Raw genomic sequence first — 27,933 nt, 5'->3', positions numbered from 1 at the left:
AATTCAATTAGATGTTTGCATTGAAATAGGTTTGCTGAATATACGTGAAGTCGCACAATCCGAATCCACATAAAGCATGGGAAACCTGGATATACAATTTAGAGGGCAGCTCTTCCTACAGTTGAAATAATCGTCCCCATTGGCTCAGTCCCTTTATCTAAACTATTATCTCTTTCCTGGTTTCTTCTCCAGCGTGGGCTCTGACCCGACTCGGTTGGCCACTCTCAACACAACCCAGATATCCTTGGTTCTTTCGGTAAAGTCACGTAGAAGGGAAACAATAAAATAATAACAAAAATAAAACAAAATTATCACGACGTTTCGACTGCAACACAAGTAATCATCACGATTGCTTGTGTTGCAGTCATGATTGCTTGTGTTGCAGTCGAAACGTCGTGAGAATTTTATTGTTTATATTTTTATTATTTTATTGTTTCCCTTCTACGTGACTTTACTGAAAGAACCAAGTATATGAATCCCTGCAGTCACGAAAGCTTTAAATCAAAATACAACCCAGATACTCACCAGTCGGCGGTGACGGTCACGTGTGGGCGTTTGTAAAATGCAGGAACCCTCCCATTGGTGGAGCGCCGAGTGGGGGAAGAAGCCGGCTTCCCATTGATGGAGACAGCCAGTGTTTTGAAATGCGTCATCACGCACGCCGTGTTGAAGTCGCCACGCACGCCGCCAGAACGTCATCACGCACGCCGCGGCGACGTCACCACGGCTCCCATGGCGGCAGGGGAGGCGGAGCTGCAGTGGTCCCTGCGGGAGGCGGCGCTCGGATTCCTGGACCGCGACGGCGGCCTCGCGTCCCTCATCGCCGCTTCCCGCCGCGCTCGCCGCGGTGCTGCTGCCTCACCCTGCACCGCACCGCGAAGCGGCATTCACAGCCATCGCGCTGTGAATGCCGGCAGAGGGGGCAGTGCAAAAAACATCCGCTGTTAGGTGCAGTGCTGCGCTGTACTTGCACTGCTGTTGGCCCCCAACATTCACCAAAGATCCCCCGTGTAGCCTTAACAGACTGTTGGGGCAAGTGGTGTTAGCGAGCAGCACCTACAAAGACAAAGATCCCCCGTGTAGCCTTAACAGACTGTTGGGGCAAGTGGTGTTAGCGAGCAGCACCTACAAATACAAAGATCCCCCGTGTAGCCTTGACAGACTGTAGAGGCAAGTGGTGTTAGAGAGCAGCACCTACAAAGACAAAGATCCCCCGTGTAGCCTTGACAGACTGTTGGGGCAAGTGGTGTTAGTGAGCAGCACATACAAAGACAAAGATCCCCCGTGTAGCCTTAACAGACTGTTGGGGCAAGTGGTGTTAGCGAGCAGCACCTACAAATACAAATATCCCCCGTGTAGCCTTGACAGACTGTTGGGGCAAGTGGTGTTAGAGAGCAGCACCTGTGAAGGCCGGCACGGCACACGAGGGGTGTGGGTGACCTGCACCCCATTGGCGATGATTTTTACTACACCGCACCAGTAACTCAATTGAGGCTGAGTCGACCTAGGGGAGGCCCAGGACCGATTCAGATAATCGTCACTGGTGTAGGCAGTGAGCGGGAATCGAACTCGGTCGCCGGGTTCGCAGGGCACCCACCCCGCACTGACCAGCGTGGTGAAGTATGGTCAAGTCACCCGCTCCACCTCACACTGTGCAGTGGGTTGACCAAATGTCATGGCCACGGAGCTTGCATGATGAACACTCTACCGGAATGGGAGTTGTTCATTGGATGTTTTCATGGATGCCTCAGGAGAATTGTTGCAGGAGTGAATGTAGGAAGGCGCGTGTTGAGCGGTGGCAATGTTGCTGAGGCGATTTTAATAGATTCTTGGTGTCACCGAATAAATCCATGTTTCAACGGTCTAGTAAATGTCGCACACCGAATATGCCTCACGATGTATATTCATCACGCTATTGATATTTAGTTCCCCAATGGCTGCAATGGATTAACGCCATTTATTAATCTGCAAACCCCTCATTGAGTCTCAAGGCTCAATGGATCCCGCAATAAGAGGTTCCTGCAATAGATTGTTTGGCCAAATCCCATGAATGAGGGGTTATGTGGAAGCAAAGCATCCGTACCTGGAGACAGCTCTCCACGCAAGCGAGGGCTCAAGAGACCTGGATTCAGCTCATTTGCAAGAGCGACTTGGGTCATTGGTGTGGCAGTAAGGGGGCGATGGCCGCTCCTGCTTTGTGTAATCCAAATTGGGCACATTTGTACCCCGAGGAAACACTCAAAGGTCGCCAAAAGGCGTACTTAAGACAGAGGACATATTTTGGCGTCGTCTGGTCTAACACCGTTATGAGACTAGGCTCAAAAGAAAGTTGTCTCTGGTGTGGACCAATCAGTTTCAAAGACAATGCATATATTATCAGAGTATGTTTTTCGTTTGCATTCTGAATACAAGTGTTGCGGTTAATGCAGACATGATTCCTTCTAAAAGATTTAAGTTTGGTGTTTTAACATCTTAACAACTGTTTTGTTGCCAGAAACAAGGGGAAAACATTCTCGCATTTAAAATATATTCAGCACTTTTTCCAGAACACGACTTTGTATGCAGCAAACCCGCAGATAAACACGGACAATTAGATGTCCGATTAATTTGCAGCGTGACCCCTCTTAGCTGTTAAACAAGTGCGGGCAATGGGCGTTTTCGTTTATATATTTGGGGGTGTGAATGCTATAAACTATAGTGTGGCTCATTGTTCATGCATGGGCCAGTCGTCTATTCACCAATAGGTGGCACTGCTGGAAAGGGGGTGAGTGAAATGATTGTGTCCACTGAGTGCACAATACCATCTCCAAGTCATAAGTTACGAATCATTTCAGTTTCACTGATCTGGAAAATGTTTATATAATTTAAGGAGTGCCAATCAATAAATATGGAATTGACCAAACACCCCAACACAGGACCCTCCTGAAAGAGTCTTGAGAGGCAGTGAGATTTTTGTGTTTAAAGTGCAGCATTATTTAACTCCAGTGGTGGAAGCAGCATACACACGTGTGCATGGTGACAAAGTAAATTTGCAAGGACCAAATAAGATATGATTACAAATTATTCAGCAATCTTATTAAAATTTAATGTTTACAGTTAAACGATTAAAGTTATATTAGGGACTACATTTAATGGATAAATATATTTCATGATGCAAAAAAGTTATACGTACATTTTCTTCAACACTAAACGTGTACATTTGTAATACATAACTAATCTTCTATATACATGAAACCCGCTCAAAATAAATCCACATAGTTACAAGTTGCATGCACTTTCTTACGTACAATTATGTTCAGATGTTAACTAATTGCATGTTTACAATGGGAAATTCCACGTTTTGAATTCTACGTCTTAGAAATGGCAAAGATAATACAGCTCAAACGCTGTCTTTCCAGCAACTGAGATATACCTACACTATGTGTCCAAAGTTTTTAATGCATGAAGTACAATCAAGGGCAGGTGAAGACCATTTTAGCACACAAAATCATGTTCTAATATACATTCCAGAGTGTTCCACTCTTCAATGTTGCACGTAATAATATGTTATCAACGTTGTAGTCAAGGGATCATCTCTACAGTGATTGTATGAATGTTGAAAGTATCCAGCGTGTGCTCCTTGTCTCTTCTGCATCCTGCCTAAAGTAGCCGCCTGCGTGTTCCATTGCATTTGCACAACAGAGACGGTGCAGTCTGCTGCAGTCTTTCGCTTCGTCTTGAAGATTAACCCGTGCCACCTGACAGAGTGTGATGCAAGGCTGGGGAATATGGTGTTGAATCGGCCAATACAAGCAATGTACCTTTTTCGGAAGGTGGGCACCATCATTATCAGCCATTATCAATTTACTGTTGGATGAAGGCCTACCCAATCCGTCGCCATGTCTCACGGTCCACCGATGCAACATTGCATTTAGCAACTGCACACGAGTATATTTCACTGCTCCATTTCTGTGGCTGCCACAACATCATTGTTCCCGATCACCGGCCATCATTCCTTCGAGCAACCTGTCCTGTTTATTCTTATTACCAGTCAATGTGATGCCTCTAAATTGTGTAGTTCTCTAATCCGTGTGTTCCTCTTTCTGCCTCTCTCAGTGTCATTCCAAGCATGCGTCTCTCCATGGTTTGGGCACTTTTCTGTGTTTGTTCAATATTTTATTTAACGTAATCAATATCCATGTTTCTGATTCATATGTATTGCAGGTAATAACAATGATTATAGTGTTTCTGCTTTAGGAACATTTGTATTGCTTTACGTATGTTTCTTTATGGTATATTGCTTTTGCATTGGTATGTTGTTGTATGGATATCAGTCAAGAGAAATTCACATGGGGGACTGAAAACGACGGAAATGTTTTAGCATACTTACTTCTGTAATGAGTGGTTTTACGTATGTTTTCCATGTGCTCACAGGTCGTCTTTTTAGCCATAAAGGCCCTCTCTTTGATGGAATCCATAGAATGTGAAAACCAGGTTTGTAATAACATTCATTTTTTGAAGATTTATACAATTGTTATGCCTAAGACTTTTTGCATAAAGCAATGCTTAGATCTTAATATCTTCCACGTGTTTTAGCACAAAACTCATATCTGTCACGGTTCCTCATGTTTAAAATCACTTTTTCTGCAATGTGAAATGATGCAATGCAATGTCAACATGGGATAAATAAAGAAGGCATGGTAGCATGTGACTTCTTAAAACAAAATGGAATTCTTTACAGCTCATTGCCCTTATGTATGCAGCTGGGAGCAGTCTTTGTGGAACCCGCACATGTGTTCTCAATAAAAGACAGCTTTCTATTTCGTAAGGATTTGATCGAATATTGTGGCCCTCCTTCACACGTGGGACTGTACCACCAATCATTTCACGAGCCTGGCACCCATTGCATTTTCACAAAAGTTAAGAATGAACTGCGTTTCCCTCATGTGATCTATTTAAAAGTACTTTTGGATAATTACAACCACTTGAAATAAAGTTAATGCAAGGCCCATTGATGTAGAGTTATTTTTGAAATGGCTTGAGCAAACATTCCTGTCCGCCACGTACTTTACGCTATCAAGAGGCGATGAAAGGTAGCTGGGTGGCTCGGCGGGTGGGGGGTTGATGCCGATGCTTTTGTCACCCCACAAAGCCAGCTGTTAAACTCCCCTACTCAGAATCAATGCTTCCACCATCGCAGCTAACACTAGGTTCTCGTGTTGTATGGTAGCAGTGAGTCTGACATTCCTAGCCCAGTCGTGTTCCATGCTTTTCTGTCAGGCTGCCGACGTTTGGCAAGCACCGAGTGGAGCCTGGGTTTGTTCAATCCTTTGTCTCGCCTCATTTTTCTTGGTGGAAGATCCTGATTGTGCAGAGGCTGAGCCACGTGCCCCAGCTGCCGGCATACACTCTCAGCGCTGCCACTTTCCCCCGCGGTCTCCTGCCTCCGCGCTTCTTCTCCGTGGAAGGAGTGGTGGTCTCCGTTACGACCATCACGCAGTACACTCAGAGTGCACGCTTCCTGTGCTCAGAGAGAATGTGCCCAGCAGCCTCAGGTGATGGCGTCTTGCGCTCGCATTTGCAGTCCCTCATTACTGGTGGTCTATGACCAAACAAGCCAGACTGCCCTGTCTTGCTAGATCTGGGAAGCTAAGCAGATTTTGAGCCGGAATAGTGCTTGTAGGGCCGATGGCCATGCAGAATACAGGTGTTAAAGACTGATGTGGGGCTACATTGTGGGTAGTAAGGGTAAAATTGCGCTGTAATAACATGCAGCCATTTGCAGCTGTTATGATTCATAGTTGATGTTTGGGCTAGAAATTGATAAATTTGTTTTGGAAAATTATATTTCAACTTCCTGGTGAGTTGAACCGATAATAATTGGCCCGTTAAACACTTTTACTGTACACATGTCAATTGTATTTATTTGGCTATGTCGGGTGGTGGAAGGTCAGACTACAGACGTCTATGCTCCCCACCTTCACCAGCACACACTGGCAAGTATAGTTTCTGTATGGTCAGATGTTCCCCTATTACCCGCATGGCCTGGTGTGGGGAATGTTATCCATCAGTGGACTGACAGAAGGGCTGTACAAGGTTGGGTGGCTCAGTGGAGATCATGGCTAATCCCAAACAGCCCTAGGCTCGTTCCCACAATGAGATTCAAGCAGGCATCCAAGATGAGGCCCTCCTGAAACAAACCTTTAGAGTTCGATAATAGTTCAAAGCCCTTTTTCAATCTACTGCTAGGTGAAGGCCTAACCATACCAGGTCAGTCATAGGGGGTGTTTTAACTACAGTGGTCAGTATAAATAATAACAATGATATATTTTAAAATATTGACTCTGACTGCTGTTATCAAAACTTAAATTTCTCAAATTTCCTGCCCAAGAGCAGGTTCATGGTTTAAGCTTTATCCCATCCAATCTCACAGCCCATCTTCACCTCATTGCTCCACACTCAATGCTGGGTTCTTGAGCCCTGAACGGAGGATGGTTAAGGTGCCCTCCCTTTGCTTCCTCAAGTGCGTTTTTTTTATTATTATTCTTGAACCCAAAGATCAGGAGTCATAGAGGGGAACCTCAATTACACCATCGATGTATGCAGTTTAATGTCATTGTATGTATGTATGTTGAACCTCTCGCACTGTACCCAGCCAAACGTGCTAATCGGATATCATATAATTACTTGATTCTGTAAGATTATTAACTCGTACCTGTTATACTTTCACTCTTTTTGCTGCTGGCTGCTCAGTGCTGTGGTCTTAAGGCCCTCTGCTAAGCAACTGTAATTAAACGGTGTTAAAGTTATCTCGTACCCAATTGTCAAAGGCTATCGGCACATCCGCATCCACTCCCATGGCGCCAACGAAGCCTCAACCATGCGAAGCAACTTCACGTGCTCCCTGTGTGGTGCCAGCATGGACGAAGATGTCAAGTGCAGGACCATAGGAGGTCTGTGCTGCTGCTATCCTTTTTTGGAGTTCCATCCTTTCGGATTTTTATCACCTTGTGTTACGTCACAAGGTGAAGAAATCCGCTGAGAGCTTTCGCAGATAAGAACGTCGTGAGAATTTTATTGTCTTATTTTATTTTATTTCATTATTTTATTCTCATTCTACGTGACTTTACCGAACGAACCAAAGAAGATAAGAACTGCCCAGACAGCGGGCAAAAAATAAAATTTGCCCAAAGACTTCACGCAAAAGAGGACCCCACAACTGTCTGCTGTCTCATATGAGTAAGGAGGCTGTGGGCATCCAGCAACTTCTGGGCGGCCCTGCCCACGCAAACCCATGTGTCCTGCAGAAACATGATTTTTATGACGCTATTTTTGAGCTCCCTTCAATTTATTTTTAGACAGTGCACACCTTCTTCGGTTACCTTACTTTGAGATACGTCTGTCGTGTGACAATCGCACCGAAATATTAAATTTTCAGAACTGTAATTTCGCCAAATTCAGTGTTGGGAAAAAATGATAGGGACATTTTTTTGTTTAACACGTAGGCTTTCGCGACCAATATCATCCATAATAGAGGTTTTTGGGTTAGATTGCGTAAATATAAAAATGTGTCGTGAAAACCCGCCACCACCCAACACAGCCAACTAGTAACGATTGTCACGTAAACAGAACATGCCAATTCGTCATTAGTGTACAGCACACTGGTGTGTTGGAGAGCCAAGCCACAACATTTACAAACTGAGTACGACGTTTCGCCAGTAATTACAACTATCTTCATCAGGCGACAGCCAGATTTGTGGAGAGGTTTTATTGTTTCGTTCCTTATATAGAGGTGTAGATGTGTTGACCACCCTTCTGCGCTCTTGCACAATGTGGGGGGGGGGGGGTTGATTACTGAGGCAACGTACATTTTGCATGTGCATTATGCGAGCCCTTTGAACTTGTCCTTCCTGTCTATTGTGTTTATTCAAATTGCCCTACCAACGGTAATCCCTATTGAAGTACGCTGCCCTTTGTAGGCATGCATTTAAATAATTTATTATTTGATTATTCGCTTCCACGCAACACTAAGACGGTAGCTATCAGAACGGTTAAAGTTATTTTGATTTCTTTCAATTTCGATAGATTCTCTAATTAGTCTTGGCCAGTGGTAGCTAGTTTTGCACGAAACTTCAACATCAAAATCAATTGAGTGTCCTTGTTGGCACGCATGTTCTGCTACCGCTGACAGTTGCATTTGGAAGAATTTAATATTTCTCTGATGTTTTTTTAGTCTCGTGCTGATCATTCGTCCTGATTGCCCAACATAACATTCACCACACGTGCAGTTAATCCTGTACACACCTTCTGTTGATAGCTTCGGTAATACATCTTTTGTACCAGATGTTAAATTCTGTATTTTGTGTACCATGACAAATCTGACTCGGATGTTTTGTTTTTCCAAACATCTGGCTAGTCTATCAGTTACTCCCGCAATGTATGGTATTTTGATCGTTTTAATTGCTGAGTGCTGCGTGGAAACGAATAATCAAATAATACATTATTTAAATGCATGCCTTCAAAGGGCAGCGTACTTCAATGGGGATTACCGTTGGTAGGGCTATTTTAATAAACACAATAGACAGGAAGGACAAGTTCAAAGGGCTCGCATAATGCGCATGCATAATGTATGTTGCCTCAGTAATCCCCCCCCCCCCCCACATTGTGCAAGAGTGCTGAAGGGTGGTCAACACATCTACACCTCTTTATAAGGAACGAAACAGTAAGACTTCTCCACAAATCTGGCTGTCGCCTGATGAAGCTAGTTGTAATTACTGGAGAAACGTCGTACTCAGTTTGCAAATGTTGTGGCTTGGCTCTCCAACACACCGATGTGCTGTTCTAGTGACGAATTGGCATGTTCTGTTTACGTGACAACCCTTACTAGTTGGCTGTGTCGGGTGGTGGCGGTTTATAACGACACTGATATATTTACGCGATCTAACCGAAAAACCTCTATTATGAAAAAAATACATGAATACAATAGGTTGTTTGCTGTAGCAGTCATTGTGTTTTCATCACTGAGGAATGACTCAAATAGATAAATACACTGGTTATAATAATTCAATGATTTGTGTATTTTTTTACAGTTTTTGTTCAGTCTCGGATAGAGAATATGATTCAGATGCACGGGAAACCACAAAGAAGTGGGAATACAGACAGAACCACCGCCAACTGTGTACTTAAGCTCTGTGGTTCTACATTTGGATGTTTGGCAAATAACATTCTTGTGGACCACAGTTACATGTAATGACATAAGACAAACCTAATATTGTTATTTCTGACTTAAAGTGTCGCTAGGATATGAGATACAAACCGCTGGATTTCCATCCAATGCTGTTTACGTTGACTCTATTGTTATTGTTAGTGAAATGTAGATGCAATCAGCTGTGATGGTTGTGTGTACACCATTTTGTGTCTGTTCGTATTTCAACGAACCTCATCACGCTTATACAACCAACGCCGGGAAGCTACTGTGTGGGAGTTGCACGAGGATATAAATTGTATTTGTAATTTTTAAAACAATTACTTTTATTGCCCCCAATTCCATCGTTCCACCATGGTTTCTTTGAAACCGACAATCTGTGTACTTGCATACGCGCTCTTCGTGTTCACTTCAATCCGTGTGTTCACGGTGATGTGGAGAACGGTTAAAGCGTCCGAGTGTGAATCGTGGATGATGATTTGTGAACCGGCAGACAAACAGCTCGTAGAGGTGGTAGATCCCGCAGCCCTGGCTACGCTGCGCGGGGCTCCCCGAGGCGCCCGTGCTGTCCGACACCAAGCATTCACCGTCTTCCTGCGCGGTGAGGCAGGGGTGCTCTGCAGCCGAGCCAAATCACAATCACGTGCAAGCATACACACACCACTTCATTTCGCCCTCAGGTATAAGGTAACAGAATCCAAGCTGCGCTGCGCCGAGGAAACATTCAGTTCTTGTGGACAATAGAGCCATTGTCCAGGCTTGCACAATTCATTATCGTTCAAGAGCCAAGTTGGCATTCACGAGCATGGTTAGACAGTGGTTGCATTTATATTAATCAAACCTGTAAATGCTGAGGAAAAAAACTCCATATTGAAACATAATAATAGTGCAGGCCTGAAAACCCTATGTTTAAAACAACAGTAACACACATTGTGTAAAGAGCTCAGATCCTTTTGTGCATTATGCAAAAAAAAGCATCAGCAATGCAAAAAACCTTCAGCAACTATGCTGATGTTTTTCACCATCTGACCAGCTGATCAAATACCATCTGACCAGTTGGTTTCACAAATGCATGACCCTGCAGACTTGAGAGTCCTTCTGCAATGGGCACAGGCAGAGAGAGGGAGAAAGGATGGGTGGTATGAAGTTAGTCCAGATCAGCATGATTGCTGATGGTCTTTGCTTATGACTTATGGTTGCTGAATATGCACAAAGGGTGTGTGCCTCTTACAGATGTTTGCCTGTTGTTGGAAACTTAGAATAGAGGAAACAGGAATATTCATTTTGAGACTATACATCTCGACATGCTGAGGGCTTACAAATAACACAAACAACACTCTGCATGACGCACAAGAGTAGATCACTGTGTCATGTTATCATCGCCCAAATTAGAAAATATGCTGTAGCCACGTTTATTTATGTGGTTTTCCTAGTTGTGTCACGATGCCCCAGTGATATCACCTATGACTCAATCACCCTGAATGCACCCGATCTTATTACATTGTAGAAGATATGCAAAGTTGAGACTGGTTTGATGGGAGACTGCCTATGAATACCAGGTGTTGGAGGCTTGGGCCACGACATGTTCAGGATATAGAAGTACAGATATTCATTAAACGTATCTTCGCAGAGCTTAGAGTGTGATAGTTATCCCACTTGTATGTGAGGATTTTCTCTGGGTACTGTGGTTTGCTCCTACAATCCAAACACTCATGGAATTTGGCCAAACATTCTAGTGCAAGACACTTTTATAAATAGTTTGAGACTCAATGAGGCTTCCGTAGGTAAGGGACATTGTTGTTTGTTACATGCATTTATATGAGAGCAAGCTTTAATAACAATACGGCAATAATGTACAGCCCTTTTCAAACCACTGCTGGATGAAGGGCGCTAAACGCTGTCAGTCATAGGGTGGTTTGACCATACTTCACCACACTGGTCAGTGCAGGTTGGTGAAAGGTGGGGGCCAAGACTGGTTCACGTATCATTCACCACTGATGTTAGCCCTGCTCACAGGTCTCTGAGTGCATGGCACAGTGCGCTAACCAATTTGCCACTGCTCCGTAAGCTTTGACCCTCCAGCATTGGAGATGCAACAGGCTGGTCTCTGGTTTGTGTGGCACCAGGTGACAACTTTGTGCTTCTGTTTCGACAGATGAACTGACCAACAAGGCAGAAATGGGTGGAAGGTATATCATATGCGGCATTCCAGGGAATGTCGGCACTGGAACGGACACGATGTTCTGCATGGAAGCGAGTAATGTGCAAATGCACGTCACGGCAGGTAAGTGTAGTGGGCTGACCGTGGCTACACGCTCCAGTTTGAGATGGCCGGACCCCCCCTATTGGGTCTTCCAATGTCACATAAGAGACACTGTATGAAAATGCAACCAGCGCTGGGCCTACTCGGGAATGCAACGATGCATCGGTTCGCCGAATAAAATTGATTATTACGCTCGCGACACTTGCATTGAATCATGCACGTGAAATGTAATGCACAGTAAATAATAATTTTGTGGTTAAGATTGTTGAAGTGAACAGAAATTCACAAACAGAACAAGTTACAACACAAAGAGGCAGTAATAATGAGGACAATAAAGAATTCACAACCCCGAACTGTGACAATTCACTCGCAAATTGGGGAAGTGAATCTTTCCATGGCATAGCCACATGACTCATCATCACTAACCCTAAGATGCCAAATTGGAGAAAATTTTAGCAACTGGGACAAATTAAAAGCCAGTGACAACATCTCTCCTGAGCAATATAGTTTTGGCAGAATATAAAATGCAATTTTTTTTAGGAGATAAGTATAGAGCATATATATGCACAACCAAAAGTGGTTGCTGCTGGCACTAAATCTATCCTATAGCTAATGGGAGTTTCACAGCCAATTCATCCTATTTCCCACGATATCCATGAGTTATTTTCACGGATAATAGGATCTGCCAAGAGCGCCCCCCCCCACCTCCCCCCCCCCCCCCCCACGTGAGTTCACTGTGCAGGAGAGTTTCACTGTGGACACCTCTGTGTGCTAGGACCACGCGACTTGCCGGCAGGGATGAAGAACCTGCACGCCAGGATGTGCGGATCCCCCTGGGCGTTTGCCGCGTGCCTCGCTCACGCTTTCGCCGCCGAAGCGACGCCACCCGGCACCTACAGCGCCCTGAAGCTGGTGCTACTGCTCAGCCTCCTGCACACGAGCGCGGACGGAAGCGCCAGCAAGGACTTCCTGGACCTGCTGGTTATTGGCAGAGAAACCCTGGTGATCGGCAGGTAAGGCCACTTTTAGGTCCATGTGTATGTTGAAACTTCTTTTGCTCCATACGTAGCCAATCATGCTAATTGGAGGTGCGGAGTGAAGAACAACAAACTAAACACAAAAAGCCAGTTATAAAGAAATTCGATTTCAATCTAGATGATTTAAAAGTGCACAGCTCCAATGGCTTCCTAATATCGGAAGGAAGAGTATTATAGAAGTTCACGGAAGCGCATCTCAAGGCACGTATTGCGGTAACCGTTTTTAATACTTGCGTACTAATTATGACCGTGGGTGAGAAGGGATGGCAGCAGTGCGGTGGTCAGCGGGGATTAGTGGGCATACAAGGATACATTGATTCTAATCTGTTATTACGCTCACATACATGCCCGGGAGATGCAGCTACTCTCCTATGGGAATATAATTGGTTTAGCGTGACCCCCCACAGTCACTAGAGATGCTTCAAACATCTACTTAGTTCTTTCGGTAAAGTCACATAGAAGGGAAATAATAAAATAATAAAAATAAAACATAGTAAAATTTAATTCTCACGACGTTTCAGCCACAACACAAGCAGCCGTCTTCAGGTGACGAAACAACTGTCAGAAAGACAGTGCTCCAATGAACACTGCTAAGCTTGACAGCGTCTTTTAAGCTGGGTGGGAGGAGCAGAACGCCTTGACAAAGGAGTTTACATATCAACAGAATAATTTATCATTGAAGTAGCGTAGTTAATGTGATAGATTAGCAGGATGTTAAAGTCAGAAATTAGCATGTAAATGCGAGATTAGCATGATGTTAATGTGAGGAATTTGCATGTAACTGGTCACGTAAGTAGCTATGTTAAAGTCAGAGTTTACATATCAACAGAGGCATTTAGTATATTGATGCTAAAGAATTGCAACTACCCAACTATCATATAATAAACCGATGTGAAAGAACTAAATATACACTACATCAATATAATCAATGTACTCAATATATTCTCCAATAAGTTGAGCTATTAACATTAAATAACTGGGCATACACTACACTATATAATGAATACCATATAGTAAACTGATAAAAAACAAATATAAACTACATCAATATTATCAATAAACTCAATATACTCTTCAATCAGCTGAGCTACCAGCAATAAGTCACTATACATTACAATTCTATATCGGAAAAAAGTAGCAGTTTCTTTTCAACGTTAGCACCACGGAAAGCGGCGAGCGTTGTTCAGATGGACGAGTCCATCTATGCTCGGAACGGAGGAGGGGGGAGAGAGAGAAACAACCACGGTGCGCTACTCTGTCCTGTGCTGCATTACAACTATGCTATAAACTAGACTATTATACATTACAATATTATACCTTCTAATCTAAACTACACTGTATAATATCGTATATACAGCCCAATGTAAGCTCTAACATTATGCATTATATTTATATGCCTCCAACTAAACTTTTTTTTACATTACACGACTATACACCATACTATACACTGCCATAGACAAACCCACCATTGAATTATACAATCCGTTACTATACACTACCCTATACTTTAGACTATAATAATATTAGACTTGTAATATTACACTGTATTATTCTACCAACCCTACTGTATACCACACTGCTGTATATTCACTATACAATTACGATACTATATTGCTTTATAAATTATATTAAACATTACACTGTTATACTATTTTTTATTATACAATATGTTATAACCATACCATTGACCGTCGCGTGAAAGGTATTAAGAGGCAATGCCAGCGAATGGACTGCGGTCTGAAAGTCACCATAAAACACAATCAATCAAGAACCGAAATGGTTTATCACATCCTTCCAATGATTACTAAGCCAGAATCCATCGTCTCGGCTGAAATTGTCTCTGTGTTTGCGGTCAGAGATATGTCGTTTGGTTTCTCCAATGTAACTGCGACCACAGAGGCAATATTACACCCGGGTACTGTATGAATCGGACCTGGATCTTGTGTTTATTCAGGATTTTGGAGATCTTTTTTGTGACCCCCGCAATGTAGGGTAAGGTGATGGTTTTGAATGGCTCCTCAAGAGGTTCCTTCTTCATGGTTGGAGTGATGGCTTTGCGGATTGTGTAGTCGGAGTAACCATTAGCCTTGAGAGCTTGGTGTACGTACTTGAGTTTACTGGCAATGTGTTCCTGGTCAGAGATGCATTTGGCTCTATGATGTAGAGTCTTGATAAGGGAATTCTTCTGGGATGGATGGTGGTGGGAATCCGGTTTTAGGTAAGCATCCGTATGGGTAGCTTTCCTGTAGACAGAGTGGCTCATTGAACCATCAGGTCTCCTTTAAATTAGTACATCCAAAAAGGGTAGCTTACCATCTTTTTCGACTTCCATGGTGAATCTGATGGCTGGGTGTATGGAATTGATGTGGTCGAGGAATTGGTCTAGAGCCGGCCGGCCATGTAGCCAGATGACAAAAGTGTCATCCACGTACCTCTTCCATAAAGTCGGGTGTAGAGTGGCAGTCTGGATGGCGCCAGTCTCAAATTTCTCCATAAAAACGTTGGCTACAACCGGAGGTAGGGGGGAGCCCATTGGGGTGCCCTCAGTTTGTTTGTAGAAAGTTCAATTCCAGGTGAAGTATGTGTTGGTTAAGCAGTGTCTCACCAGGGGGGGGTACATCAGTATGCAGTCCTTGATAAACCAAGTCTTCAATGATTGCGATGGTGTCAGGTACAGGAACTTTGGTGAATAAGGAAACCATACCAAAACTGACAAGCAGGTCGTCTGGGGACAGGGAAATACCCTTGATTGTCGATACCAGGTGAGTAGAGTTTAGTACCGCAGAGGTGTTTTTTCCAGAAAAAGGCTGCAGGATTTCAGACAAAAAAACGAGCTAGTTTGTAGGTGGGGGAGTTGATAGAGACAATGGGACGAAGGGGTGTATCTTCTTTATGTATCTTTGGAAGGCCATATAATCTTGTTGGCCTGGCCACAGAAGGTTTCAACGAGAACTGTTTGGTTTGATCAATTAATGCGGTTGAATCAGAAATGATTTTGTTGGTTTTAATGACGAGGCTGTTGGTGGGGTTTCTTATTTTTGTATAGCTGCCATCGTTGAGTAGTTCCTGAATTTTGTTATATTCTATTTTGTCCATAATGGCAGTGGCATTGCCCTTGTCGGCTGAGAGGATGACAATGTCATCCCTCTTTTTTAATTGAGATAATTTAAAACGCTCATCTTTGCTGATGTTGCTAGCTGGCATCTTAGCAGTGTTCATTGGAGCGCTGTCTTTCCGACAGTTCTGTTTCGTCACCTGAAGACGGCTGCTTGTGTTGTGGCCGAAACATCGTGAGAATTTTATTTTATTATGTTGTATTTTTTATTATTTATTATTTCCCTTCTACGTGACTTTACCGAAAGAACCAAGAAGATGAATCCATGCAGTCACGAAAGCTTTAAATAAAAATGTATGCTTCAAACATGTAAATGACGGGAAAACCCATCACAACATGAAAATTAGTGCAGGCCTGTGTACATATAGTTTTTGACCGACCCCAACTGGACATCTGTGGAAAAATACATTCATAGCCAATTGGATTTAACCAGGAAAAATACAGATTATGATTCTGAAGATGTGCATTGCATATACTAAAGCTGTGGCCTTACATATGTAGCGCCGGAGATGGGCCACACTTACCTGCAGTGGTCGACAGGGCCCATCAAGGGCGGTACCTTGTACCGGCAGGGGAGTTGCTGCATTGCCCAGCCCAAAGGCAGGAGGGGCTCCGGGGTGTTCTGGGATCCCCCGCTGCCCCTCCCCACGGGAGGGGGCTGCGGGGTGTTCCAGGAGCCCACGCAGCCCCGCCCCTCGGTGGGAAAGGTGTATATAAGCGGACCTCTCCAGAGGTTTGGGCCCAGTCCAAGACAGAAGCCAGAAGACCAGCCAGCTTAGGACCCTGGACCCCCTAGCCCCGCTGTCCTTGTAAGGGCCGGGGCTCTGTGCGGACCAGTGGTGAGACCCTGGGACTCCCGGCCTGACGTCCTTGTAAGGGCCAGGTCCAAGGAAGCCAGTGGTCTAGACCCGAACCTTGGCTGGGTCAGGTCACTTAGCCTCCCATAGTTAATTCGTAGCCGGAGGACCTGAGAGCGTAGCCGGTGTCAGGCACGCTAGACGTAGGCTGAGTCCCTAGTCTGTATACTAAGGTCTGTTGCTGTTGTGCGTTATAATAAACGTGTCGCCTCTACAAGTGTCTCCGGAACTCACTACACATTATGCTAAACCACCAGTTCAGAAGAACTGCATTGTGGTCATTCTGCCTTAAACCACTATCAATAAATTGAGAAAATGTGGAGACAAAGACACAACTGTGGACCTAAATTTCGATTTAAAGCTTTCGTGACTGCAATGATTCATCTTCTTTGGTTCTTTCGGTAAAGTCACGTAGAATGAGAATAAAATAATAAATTGATAAAATAAAATAACACAATAATATTCTCACGACGTTTCGGCCACAACACAAGCGGCCTTCATCAGGTGAAGGGAGCGAGACTGTCTGGTAGGACAGCGCTGGAGTGAGAGAGCCACGTTCAGATCACGGCTTTTAAGCTGTGTGAGAGGAACAAAGAGCCTTGACGAAGGAATTAGCATAAAATTTAGCATTGAAAAGGCTGAATGATTAGCTTGTGACTGGTCACAGAAATAGCTATGTTAAAAGTTAAAGCATACACATCCGCAGAGGCACCCATTGTTAAAAGGAATTAGCATAGAATTTAGCATTGCAATAGCTAAATTAAGGCATTCGCTTGTAACTGCTACAGAAATAGTTACGTTGAAGTCAGAGCATACACATTCACCGAGGCACTTAGTACAAATCAAAACAGGAGAATTTAGCATTGAAATAACTAGGCGAATTTAGCATTGAAATAACTGGGTGATTTGCTAGTGACTGGTCACAGAAATGACTACAAATCTGAGCTATTCACAGTACTATATAGTGAACCAATAAAAACTAGGACTCATCAGTGCAGTATAGTCATCGATGTTCACTGCTGCCATCTGCCTCTGAGAACCTCATATATTAAGAGGGCTAACCTTTATGCTATGGTGACCCATTAACATTGATTACTGTACTGTGCTTATGAAGGGTGACACAATTATGCATTTGTCTCACTGCTACCTTTATTGTACAGCTATTGATAATTGTGCTGTGACCATCAATTAGCATGGTTGGCTGTGTACAGTGCGAAAGAAGTAAAAAATACACATATCAACTTGCTACCCTCGTGAACTAAAGATTAACCACAAGTGGGTTTAATCCAGATTCAAACCCTAAATCCAAGCAGTGCCGAGTTATGACTGTGTTCTGTTATTAGCCCTCTGCGCCACCTGGCCACCTCTGCCAACGGCTGTATCATAATAACTCATGTAACGTATTTACCCAGGAGATTCGCATTGGTCTTTGGCAGTGGTGGCTCACCACCACGATTGGAGCGGACGCTTTTTTTTTGTTGCAGGCTCCTGAGCTACGCGGCTGGGCTGGTGGAGAGAGGCGTCCAATGCCCGCCCAGCGGGGAGCTCCTGGCCTCTGTGTCGAGGGATGAGCATGGCACGGCCACGGCAAGCATCCATGCCGGACATGTCCTCCTGGCCAAGGGTGGCATCTGCTGCATCGGCGAGACGTCCTCGTACAAGAAGGAGAAGCTGCAGGCGCTTCAGAATGGTCAGCAGTCGTAGCTCGCTATTCCTCTGCACCCGCTATTCCACTGCACTCGCTATTCCACTGCGCTCGCTGTTCTACTGTCCCCGCTGTTCCACTGCACTGGAAATTACAGGCCACGATGAATTTCTACCATTCAGGGTGCTGATCTGGTTCAATAATATATTTCTTAGTGTCCCGTTTGGGTCGTCTGTCTCATTTGGTCTATTTGTCTATGTTTAACATGTGAAATTAATTTGCACAAATATAAAATATTCCATTTTCATGTGCGCAATTAGATGCGTATTTCGAGAGCATTAGAACCATTTTCATTCAAGGAACCATTACGAGCATGTGTTCTGCTTAATGAGGCAGGTCAGGGTGGTTTATTTACATTGTTTAGTTTCCAAGGGAGATCTGCAAAACTGCTGAAGGAGGAAATTTTATCGGTTTTCTTTTGTTATTTTGTTGCAATAAATTTTCAGTTTAGAATATGTTATGAGTGTCACTGAAGAAAAATCACCTACTTTTTCAAAACTGCCCAAATGTGTGATGATACTGGGTGAGCGGATTCATGGAATGTTGTTTAAAATACAATTCATCCTCAGGTAATAACTTATTTTGGAAGCAGAAAAAATTTCTGGATAATATGATGTACTATCTGTGAACTGAATTTTAACATAGAATGTTTTTATAGATTACACACGGACAAAATTTCATGCTTAATCTAAGTTTTCTTGTGGTTCTTGTTGTTGTTTGACTTGCATCCCACTGGGATTTTTTGCACATAGCATCGGTGTACGGTACTTTTTTCAGGAATATTTTGCTGGTTTTTTTTTCATGGGTTTTCTGTTTGCACAATCACATAGTCACTTTAAGATGTTTTCTTGTTCGTGTTTTTGTTTTTTTGTTTGTTGTGGTTGCACCCGATTCAAGAGCCGAATGGCTCACAGGGCTATACCAAATATATGAACTAAATGAACTAAATGAACAGCTCCTGTGTTATTTCCAGAAAGGGTAATACATCCTTTTCTTATTTTTTTCCCTCATTTTAATACTAGCAAAAAAGGTCTCATAGGTAGACGGACAGTCCTTGACTTACGGACACAACTTGTTCCCGAGACCTTTTCATAAGTCCAACGGTTTGCTAAGTCGAACACAGAAATCTACTGTATTTAAATGTCAAGACACACAAATACTCACTCCTAGCACGAGGCTGACTCATTACATCTCACAAATGATCGCTCGGCTGAACAAAATAGTGCCATGGTTCCATTCGCAAGTGAGAGTACGCTTTTTAAGTCAATGTAAAAAAAAAACATGGAAGCTGGTTCGTAAGTGCGGGTGTTCATAAGTGTGGGTGTTCATAAGTCGAGGGCTGCCTGTAATGGCCCTGCTTGTTTAGCGCCACGGTGCGTGATGTGTCTCTTGTGACGTGACTGCGCCTCCTTGCCACCACTCAGCGCTAGAGAGCCGCCTGGTGTCCGTGCCCATTCCCAAGAAGAAGTTTGGTGAAGAAGTGGCCCAGGAGGTTCAGCTGCCCATGAGCTGCAGCGTGTGGGCCCTGGGGGGTGATTCTGCGGTGCTGCTGAAGAAGACGGTGGGGGTGGGGGGTCTGTGGGACGATGCCCCCCTGGGTACCAGGGTATTTCCACTCCCACCCTCTTGCGATGCGATTAATCATCACGATTCAGTTCACGTTGATTTAATACGTTTTTTTACATTGTAGCGGCCACTAGTGGCTGCATCGTTCATAGGAACCCATTGCATAAATGACATGCATTGATTTATTATGTAGGTGTTCACAGCCGATATAATGATTCGTAATTGTTTTTTTGGGTGAAGCCTCATGATGATTTGACCGGATTTGTGTCAATAGGAACAAAACATTTAATTTAGTTTGGCTGTGTCGGGTGGTGGAGGGTTCTTAATGATATAGATTTGGTCAGTGATTCCATTGCCTAAAGTAAGTATGAATCAACATGTATATATTCATATACAGCCCTCTGGTAGATTAACTGCTGCATGAGGGCCTCCCCATGCCACGTAGGTTACTTACTTATCTGGCCATACCTCCCCACGCTGGTTAGTGCAGATTGCAAGGTGTGCACATTTTGTAGCATAGTAAAGCAATGGATTTTGCTGTGAGGCACAATTGTTGCCACTGCTACACTTATGCAACCCAGTTGATGGCCCGTCCTTGACGGGTTTTGCCTGCTTTTGCCTGCTTTCGTTTTCTCATCGAACTAGGAGCTGGGCCTCATCCCGCTGCCGCTTGCTGACTCCTTTGGCCTCATCGTCTTCTGTGAGGGCAATGAGTCGAGCGACGACGGAGCGTGCAGGCTGTTGGCCGAGCACACGCTCAATAAGGCGATGCTTGCCAACGAGCCCGTTTATAGCATCCCGGAGCAGATCACGACTCGGCATTTTGAAGAGGTGTGTGCTGCACGCACGCGAGAGTGACGCGGTCTGTGCGTGTGCGTGCACGCGCCCGTGTGACACGTAAATTGAAAACTCATTTCCTGAATTTAAAACTCATTTCCTGAATTTAAAACTCATTTATTTGGAACTGCTTTTTGATGTTTAGTTTGTTGTCCTTGGCTATGTACGGTGCAAAAGAAGTTCAATATACATAATACACCGCACCTCTGATTAGCATGGTTGGTTATGTACGGTGCGAAAGATGTTCAACATACATACATACGAGAATGAGTCTCAACGCATGCGGAAGGCTGTGGATGTGTAACACGTGTGTGCTCGTATCAAAACGTTTCTGCATGCCTATAGATATGTATATGTGTACGTATGTATAGGATAGCGGTAGTGTAGTGGTTAGCATGTTGCGCTACGAACCCGGTGACCCAAGTTCGATTCCTATTCATAGCCAACACCAGTGATGATTATCTGAACCAGTCCTGGACCTCCCCTAGGTCGACTTAGCCTGAAATTAGTACCTGGTCTGGTGTGTGTAAACATTGCTATTAGGGAGACAAAGGTGGCCAGGCGTGGTGGTGGGTACCCATTCCCTCATGTGCCATGCTGGTTTTCATAAGTGCTCGCGAATAGCACTTGCCCCAACAGTCTGTTTAAGAAATTCGGGGGATCTTTGTGTTTGTTTGTCAATGTATATATGAAGTTAATACTTGCTCGTTCATATCAGTATCAACCCATGTATGTGCATTAGCGGTTAGAGCACAACACTTCATTCCCACGACCCGAATTCAAATTCTGGCACGGCACAGCAGTAACAATTGAGTTTTGAATCTGGCTCTGGCTTTCTCCAATTTAACACAGCATGAAAATAAATACCTTCGTACATTACGGTCAAAAACACCAGCCCTGCAGTGGCAAAGGCATCTTGGGTACATGCTGGTCACACCACTGCTGTTGAACTATTACAGCCTCACAACAGTACAGTTTGGATTTAAATGGTCTATAATTGTGACGGCATCTCAATACATTGTGTAGTCTATGAGCCCAGAGCAGATATTTCTCTTGTCGGTACCACCTGACGTGGCATAACAGAAATGGTTCTAATTTCTTTGTGTGGCCATAACGGTGATTACGTGATAATCTCATCAAGTGAGTGGAGTTATCAAATAATACGCTTGTATTGGCTGGCTGGACTTGAACAGAGGCGGGGCGTCAACAGCACAGATGGCTGGAGGAATGGAGTTCCACAAGTGAATAAGCGATCTCCCACTTATTCAGTGAAGGCTGTGATGGGAACCTTTCATAGTTGAAACGGAGAATGCGTGGAGAGGAGTTGATTGAGATCAGAGGGAATAGGTAGAAGAGTGTGCAGAGGGGAGCAGAGTGAGATAAGTGTGGAGACGTAGGAGCGTGCGTGGACGGGAGCAGAGGGAGATGAGTGTGGAGATGTAGGAGCGTGTGTGGAGGGGAGCTACGAACTTGGCAACCCAAGTTCCATTCCTGCTCTCGGCCAACACCAGTGACGATTATCTGAACCGGTCCTGGGCCTCATCTAGATCGACTCAGTCTCAAATGAGTATCTAGTGTGGTGTGTAAACTCTGGGGAGACAAAGGCGGCCGGGCGTGGTGTTGGCCACCCACCCCCTCGTGTCCGTACCGGCCTTCATTAGTGCTCGCTAACAGCACTTGCTCCAAAAGTCTGTTAAGCCTATACGGGGGATCTTTGTCTTTGCTTTAAGGGAGATAAGAGGGGAGAGGAAGTTCAATGGGGGTCTTGAAGACCGTACGTGTGATCTTGAAATTGATTTGGGATTGTATTGTGAGTTAGTGGAAGTATTGGAGTATTGGGGTTATGTGTTCTAGTTTACGGATACAGGTGAGAAGTCTGAGAGCACTGTTTTGGATAATATGGCATTTGAAGACGAGAGAGTTGCAATCGTCAAATCAGAATGTGATGAATGGCAGATGCAGGAGATGTGCATGAGTTCCTGCGGAGTTGATATGCATGGGGAGACTAACGACACACTTGCTCGAGCCGTCTGTCCCTTTTCATGCACCAAGAATAAGGACCATTTACCGAGGTGTCACCGATTATGTTTTTTTGTCATCTCAGGCAGTGTTACGGATGAGTGTATTGAGTTTTTAATTGTTATTTGAGCTTGTGCACTGCTGCCAACGCAGTGTCACCAAACAATGTGTCCCATTTAAATGTGGGTCAAGGTCCGTGTGCGTGTGTGTCCGTGTATACTTTCTCCTTTGCAGCTGGTGGAGTTTGCCAGAGCGCAGCCGTGTGAGCTGTGCCCCAGCGCCGAGCAGCTTATCCAAGGATACTACCTGTCCAGCCGGAGGCTGCGCGCCTCCTCCACGCATGGCTCCAACTTTCCCTCCACTGCACTCCGGACCCTGTGAGACAAGAAGGCATTCTCTTTGGCCGTGTTGTTTTTGTCCCCCCCACTGTCTCAGACATAGACGCTCAGACTCCCGGGTATCACCGGGAAAAGTGCAAATACCCGTTTCGCATAGGGGTTTCTGTAAAGGGCTAAGACCATCAATGTCACAATAGCTTTGGTTACCCAATTGGTACCAGCAGTCCGCAAAGCTCCAACCACAGCAACAAGGATCAACAAGTGTGTCAGCATTAAAATCACTGTCATCACTTGTAGCCATCCTATAGAGAGTCACTATATGGAGTGACTATCCTTTGACATAGGAATGTGGAATTTACGGCAATTGCTAAAGGCCTTTCAAACAGGGATGATCGTTGGCCAGCATACATTTTTTTCAGAGAAAATGTTCTCACTGTTATATTACGTGATGTTTTTTTAAATATTAATTAAAATTGTTACATCTCAACTTAAAGCTTTTGTGACTGCAGGAATTCATACTCTTTGGGTCTTTCGGTAAAGCCATGTAGATTGAAAAATAATAAAAATAATGAAAAATATCACGACGTTTCTTATCGCAACACAAGCAATCGTCATCAGGTGAAAAATACAGCAGGAGAACTGCTGAGGCAGAAAAAATATAGCAGGAGAGCTGCTGAAGCAAGCAGTTATATAGATTTGAGATGGGGCTAGAGATGGAATTTGCATGTAAATGTAAGATCGGAGAGCTGATATACCCCACGACTATGAAGCTGCGGAGGCGGCCATTGTATTGCGAGAGATTAGCATGTCAATGTAAGAAGGCCACCGCCGCGGCGGCTGTGTTAATGAGAAGATTAGCATGTCAATGTAAGAAAACCAGGCACAACGCCACATCGGGGACAACAAAGCTGTGGAGGTGGCCGTTGTGTTGTGAGAGACTAGCATGTCAATGTAAGAAAACCACCGTAACGGTGGTTGTGTTAGTGAGACATTTAGTCTGTTAAAAAAAACGTGGCTTTACCGAAAGACCCAAAGAGTATGTTATATCTCAGTTGCACTTAATTATAGAAGGGTGTAAAATCAATACTGAAACTACACGGTGCAGGTTACCATTGCAAGGTGTAATGGAATACATTTTAAACGGTAATGAGTTTAGTGGCACGTGCATTATTTATTTATAAATGATAAATTAAAGGAATTTTAAACCAATACTAAGCTCTCACTGGAAAATGTTCTCGGCTTACTGAGCGGTGCTTAAATGATTACTTGCCTTCAGAAATATGCATTTAGTTTACGCTTAGAATTACGTAAACGTCACCCTCTGCAAATGGAAAAAGTGTAACAATGGGCATATGTTGTGTATACAGTGTGCACAAGTAAACAAATCCCACACTGACATTTACAAGTTGTTCGCAGGCATAGAGGAATTAATTGAAAGTGGCTTTTTCCTGCCAGAGATGTAGGCAGGGCAGGCAGTTTGTGTTATTCCCAACTACACACTGACGGTGCTATTTAGCGCAACTAATTGGACGATTGCTCGTTTTCCACACAGTGGCGAGCGGGTTGCGATGCCCTGCACCCAGCCCGAGCGGAGGTGTGTGCTTTGGCCCTCACTTTTTGTTAAGGAGAGTGAGGCTTAATTTGTTCCTCGTGGGCCTAGCGGGTGTTTCTCATTTAGCGTGCGAGCGCACGTTTGTTTATTTTTTGTTCTTTTCACGCACTACCGTAGATATCAGGCGGCGTGAAATATTCGTTTCGCGATGCCCCCACCACCTCTCTTTCCAGCATGTCGGTGGCGCGGGCGCACGCCAGGCTGAGTCTGCGGAGTGTGGCTTTGGAGGCGGACGCGGTGATCGCCATCGCGCTCTACGAAATCTCCATCACCTCGCGGCATGGTAAAGGGGGCTCTCCCGCGTTTTGCGCTTGCGTCTTTAGTAACGCACCCCGTCGGTATCGTGAGCCAGCCCTTTTGCTACCGTCAGCCGGCGTGGATTTGCCGAACCTTTCCAAGCAAAGGGGCGCCGTGGTCTTGAGATGTTAACTTCCTTGCCTGGTATACAGGAAGTTGTGGATTCGATCCCAACCTTGGCGCCTGCTGTATATTTGGAGATTGCGTGTCTCTCTCCACATGGTTGTGTGGATTTTTCTCCGGTTCCTCCGGTTTTTCCCTCCACATTTAGAATGAACATTCGTTTAGAGTTTTTGGTTGCTATAAATTTCCACGTAATAAGCCACTTTGTTTGGCTATAATATGTGATAGCCAGGTTACTCTGAAAAAGAGCTATATTGCAGCTGAGTGGGCTATACCTGCTAAAATAAAAATAGTTTATCATTTAGTTTAAAGGTAAAACTGTCTAGTGGCGGGTTCACACTGTCGTCTCCAATCCAAATACGACACTTGCAGCTTCGGCGCAAAGTGACCAGGTGCTGCTGCTGCGTTTGGCCTGGCTGAACAAAAAAAAATAAGACAGGCAGATTTGACGTTCAGGTTCTGCAGAAAATAAAACATTGCACGTCCATATCATAATCATAATAAGAGCAAACATTCATGCTCATTACCTGTGTATTGATAGTTTAAATGTTAATGTGGCATGTTATTGAGGTACTACTGCTGTGTGGTGTTATCTTGGTGTGGTCTGGGAATGTTTTGTTGTTTTTGCTGCCTTGCCCAAGATTGATAAATCGGACCTATTTAATCTATTTATTAATTCCTATTCTGTTTTTTGTATTGTTTGTTGTTGTAATTTGCAGACCCGCCGATACTGGATACCTGTTAAAAAGAGCTTTTATAGCTCATTGGATTCTTCCAGTCTTATTAAATAAATATTATTCTGATTTTCACTCGTGCGTGCAAGGAGCACTTTGCCACCGGCCCTCTCGGCGGCTCTTTGAGCAAACCCACCACTATGGACGTTCCCCCAAACAACCGCCACCGCAGCCTTTCTTCCAACGGGAACCCCCACTCTCGCTTTAACTCCGCTGGCAATCATGCCAGTTTGCTACCATATATATTTTTACTTTAATGCCAGGAGAGAGCACTCTCACCCACGCAACAGCAACACTAATTAAATAATAAATAAAACATACAAACTGGCTGCTTTGGGTTGTACGTGCTGTACTCAGAAAATAATGTGAGAAAAAAGTTGTTTTATTTCTCTAAGATAACAAGTTGTACACTGCACCACATGCGATGAATAACATGCGCCACAACTCTCGTGCATGAAAGCACGCCAAGTGTATGTATGTTACGCCATAGAAAGAGATTATTTGTAAGGGTCCGACTCCAAACACACTGGAGGCTTTTTTCTCAATGCGGCGAGTGTTTGTGAGTCGTGCCCTGCGCACCACTGCGAACGCAAAGTCTCCGTTACTGGGTCCGTGTCCCAGTCGTGTTAAGAGACGCCCTTTGTGTTGTTGCAGGGACTTCCGCCCTACAGATAGTGCCCCCCACGGTGTTTCCTTCGGACCTTTCCTTGCGCGTGGGCTACGAGCAGCGCGACATACACCTCAGCAATTGCCACCGGGACATCCTGCACTTCTGCACTTCCTTCATGCCGGAGATGATTTACAGGACAATTGAGGAGTGATCTCCTCCTTTAACTCTCCTCACTATTCACTAGTCAATTCGTATCATATTCTCAAGCTCACGGGAATCATTGCGGTCGGTTTAAAACCGTTGTCAATCCACCACTGGAAAAAAGGCTCCCCCACCCACCCCACATGCCATGTCAGTCATGGCCATTGTGCACCACGCTGGTCAGTGCAGCTGGGTAGAGTATTAACCCAGGACTGGTACACGTTAGCGCACGATGCTGACATTATCCATGGCCGAGAGTAAGACCCAGGTCGCTGGACTCATGGAGCAGCATGTGAAACACGCCGCTCCACCTCAAAATAAAACTTTTTTTATTTTACCAGGTAAGGCCCACTGAGGTATATAGTTATTTTTTATAGAAGCGACCTGGCCACAAATGATAGCCCAATGAAGTGGGATAATTATATGGGAATGTATCGCAGCCAAATATTCTAAATCTATGTTTTAAAATGTGGAGGGAAATAAACGCAGGACGTGGAGAAAAATTCACACAACCACGGGGAGAGAGACACGAAAACTTCAAATATACAGCAGGTCGGAATCAGAACTCATGACCTCCTGCATACCAGACAAGACAAGGTAGTTAACATATCATCACCACAGCGCCCCCAAACTCGCGACACCATGCGCCGAATCAGGCGCCTGTGTCGTACTGTATGTAATGGCATCACGTGATACATCCAGCCACTTGATAGCGTGTTCGCCGCTTGTTGCAGAGGTTAATACTGCAGGTGTATTAACATTCAAATTTGCAAGCCAGCTTTTTCACGGTCGACTTTAAATATATCCTGAGGAGTGTGTCGCCAGAGTAGGCTATCGTGTCCGGGCATCGTCGTTCAAATAAAAAAAAATATTCTATTGCAACGTACCCAGTTGGAATGGTACGTAGCAACTGTCACTATGAAAACTTGGCAGGACTCTGCTGAAAAAGTGTCGCGAGACTCGTTGAATTTTATTTCTGGGTAAAACAAGCGCAGAAGTAATGTAGCACACCATCAGTAAATATAAATGTATTGGACTGGGCAACCCGATGGGAATAAAATAAAAGATTAATGGCTCGTCACAGCCAGACGATTCACTCCAGTTGAGCAATATTAGAATACCTCGCTGAGAGGATCTTTTCCCCACTGCATCGTAGATCCGGGCCCCTCATCCTCCACTCTGATTCACTGGTCCCAGACTAGGGCAGAGAGGAGGTTATAATGCGTTCTTCAGTGTACACTTCTACTCATTGAACTCTTTGAGATGTGGTCCATCTGTTACGGTCGTCACACTCAATTGTTAGTTGGAGACTGCAATCGTTTTTTTTTGGATTTAAAAAATTACATATTTAACGACATGTTTGTTGTTGTCGTAATGTTTAAGTGTTTATTGTTGTACATTTTAATGTTTAATACAAAAAAAAACACATTGGTAA

General features: G+C 44.3%; 1 protein-coding gene across 1 annotated transcript; it reads left to right on the top strand.

Moving 5' to 3' along the window:
- The first annotated feature begins 230 nt into the window (after positions 1–230).
- Positions 231–27,933, top strand: MCMDC2 (minichromosome maintenance domain containing 2). The gene is made up of 14 exons (XM_032975413.2): positions 231–847; positions 3,682–3,812; positions 4,414–4,473; positions 5,339–5,534; positions 6,810–6,932; positions 9,678–9,785; positions 11,340–11,468; positions 12,223–12,460; positions 17,941–18,146; positions 19,586–19,767; positions 20,373–20,558; positions 22,818–22,960; positions 24,707–24,816; positions 26,342–27,933. Exons 1-14 carry the CDS (start codon positions 622–624, stop codon positions 26,506–26,508), a joined length of 2,205 nt encoding a protein of 734 aa, XP_032831304.2. The 5' UTR covers positions 231–621; the 3' UTR covers positions 26,509–27,933.

This window comes from Petromyzon marinus, chromosome 56 (genome assembly GCF_048934315.1).
Source record: "Petromyzon marinus isolate PM22_M1 ecotype Great Lakes invasive population chromosome 56, UKy_Petmar_22M1.pri1.0, whole genome shotgun sequence".
NCBI lineage: Eukaryota > Metazoa > Chordata > Hyperoartia > Petromyzontiformes > Petromyzontidae > Petromyzon > Petromyzon marinus.
The sequence above is the reverse complement of the archived record's forward strand: the minus strand, read 5'-3'. Positions and strand labels throughout refer to the sequence as shown.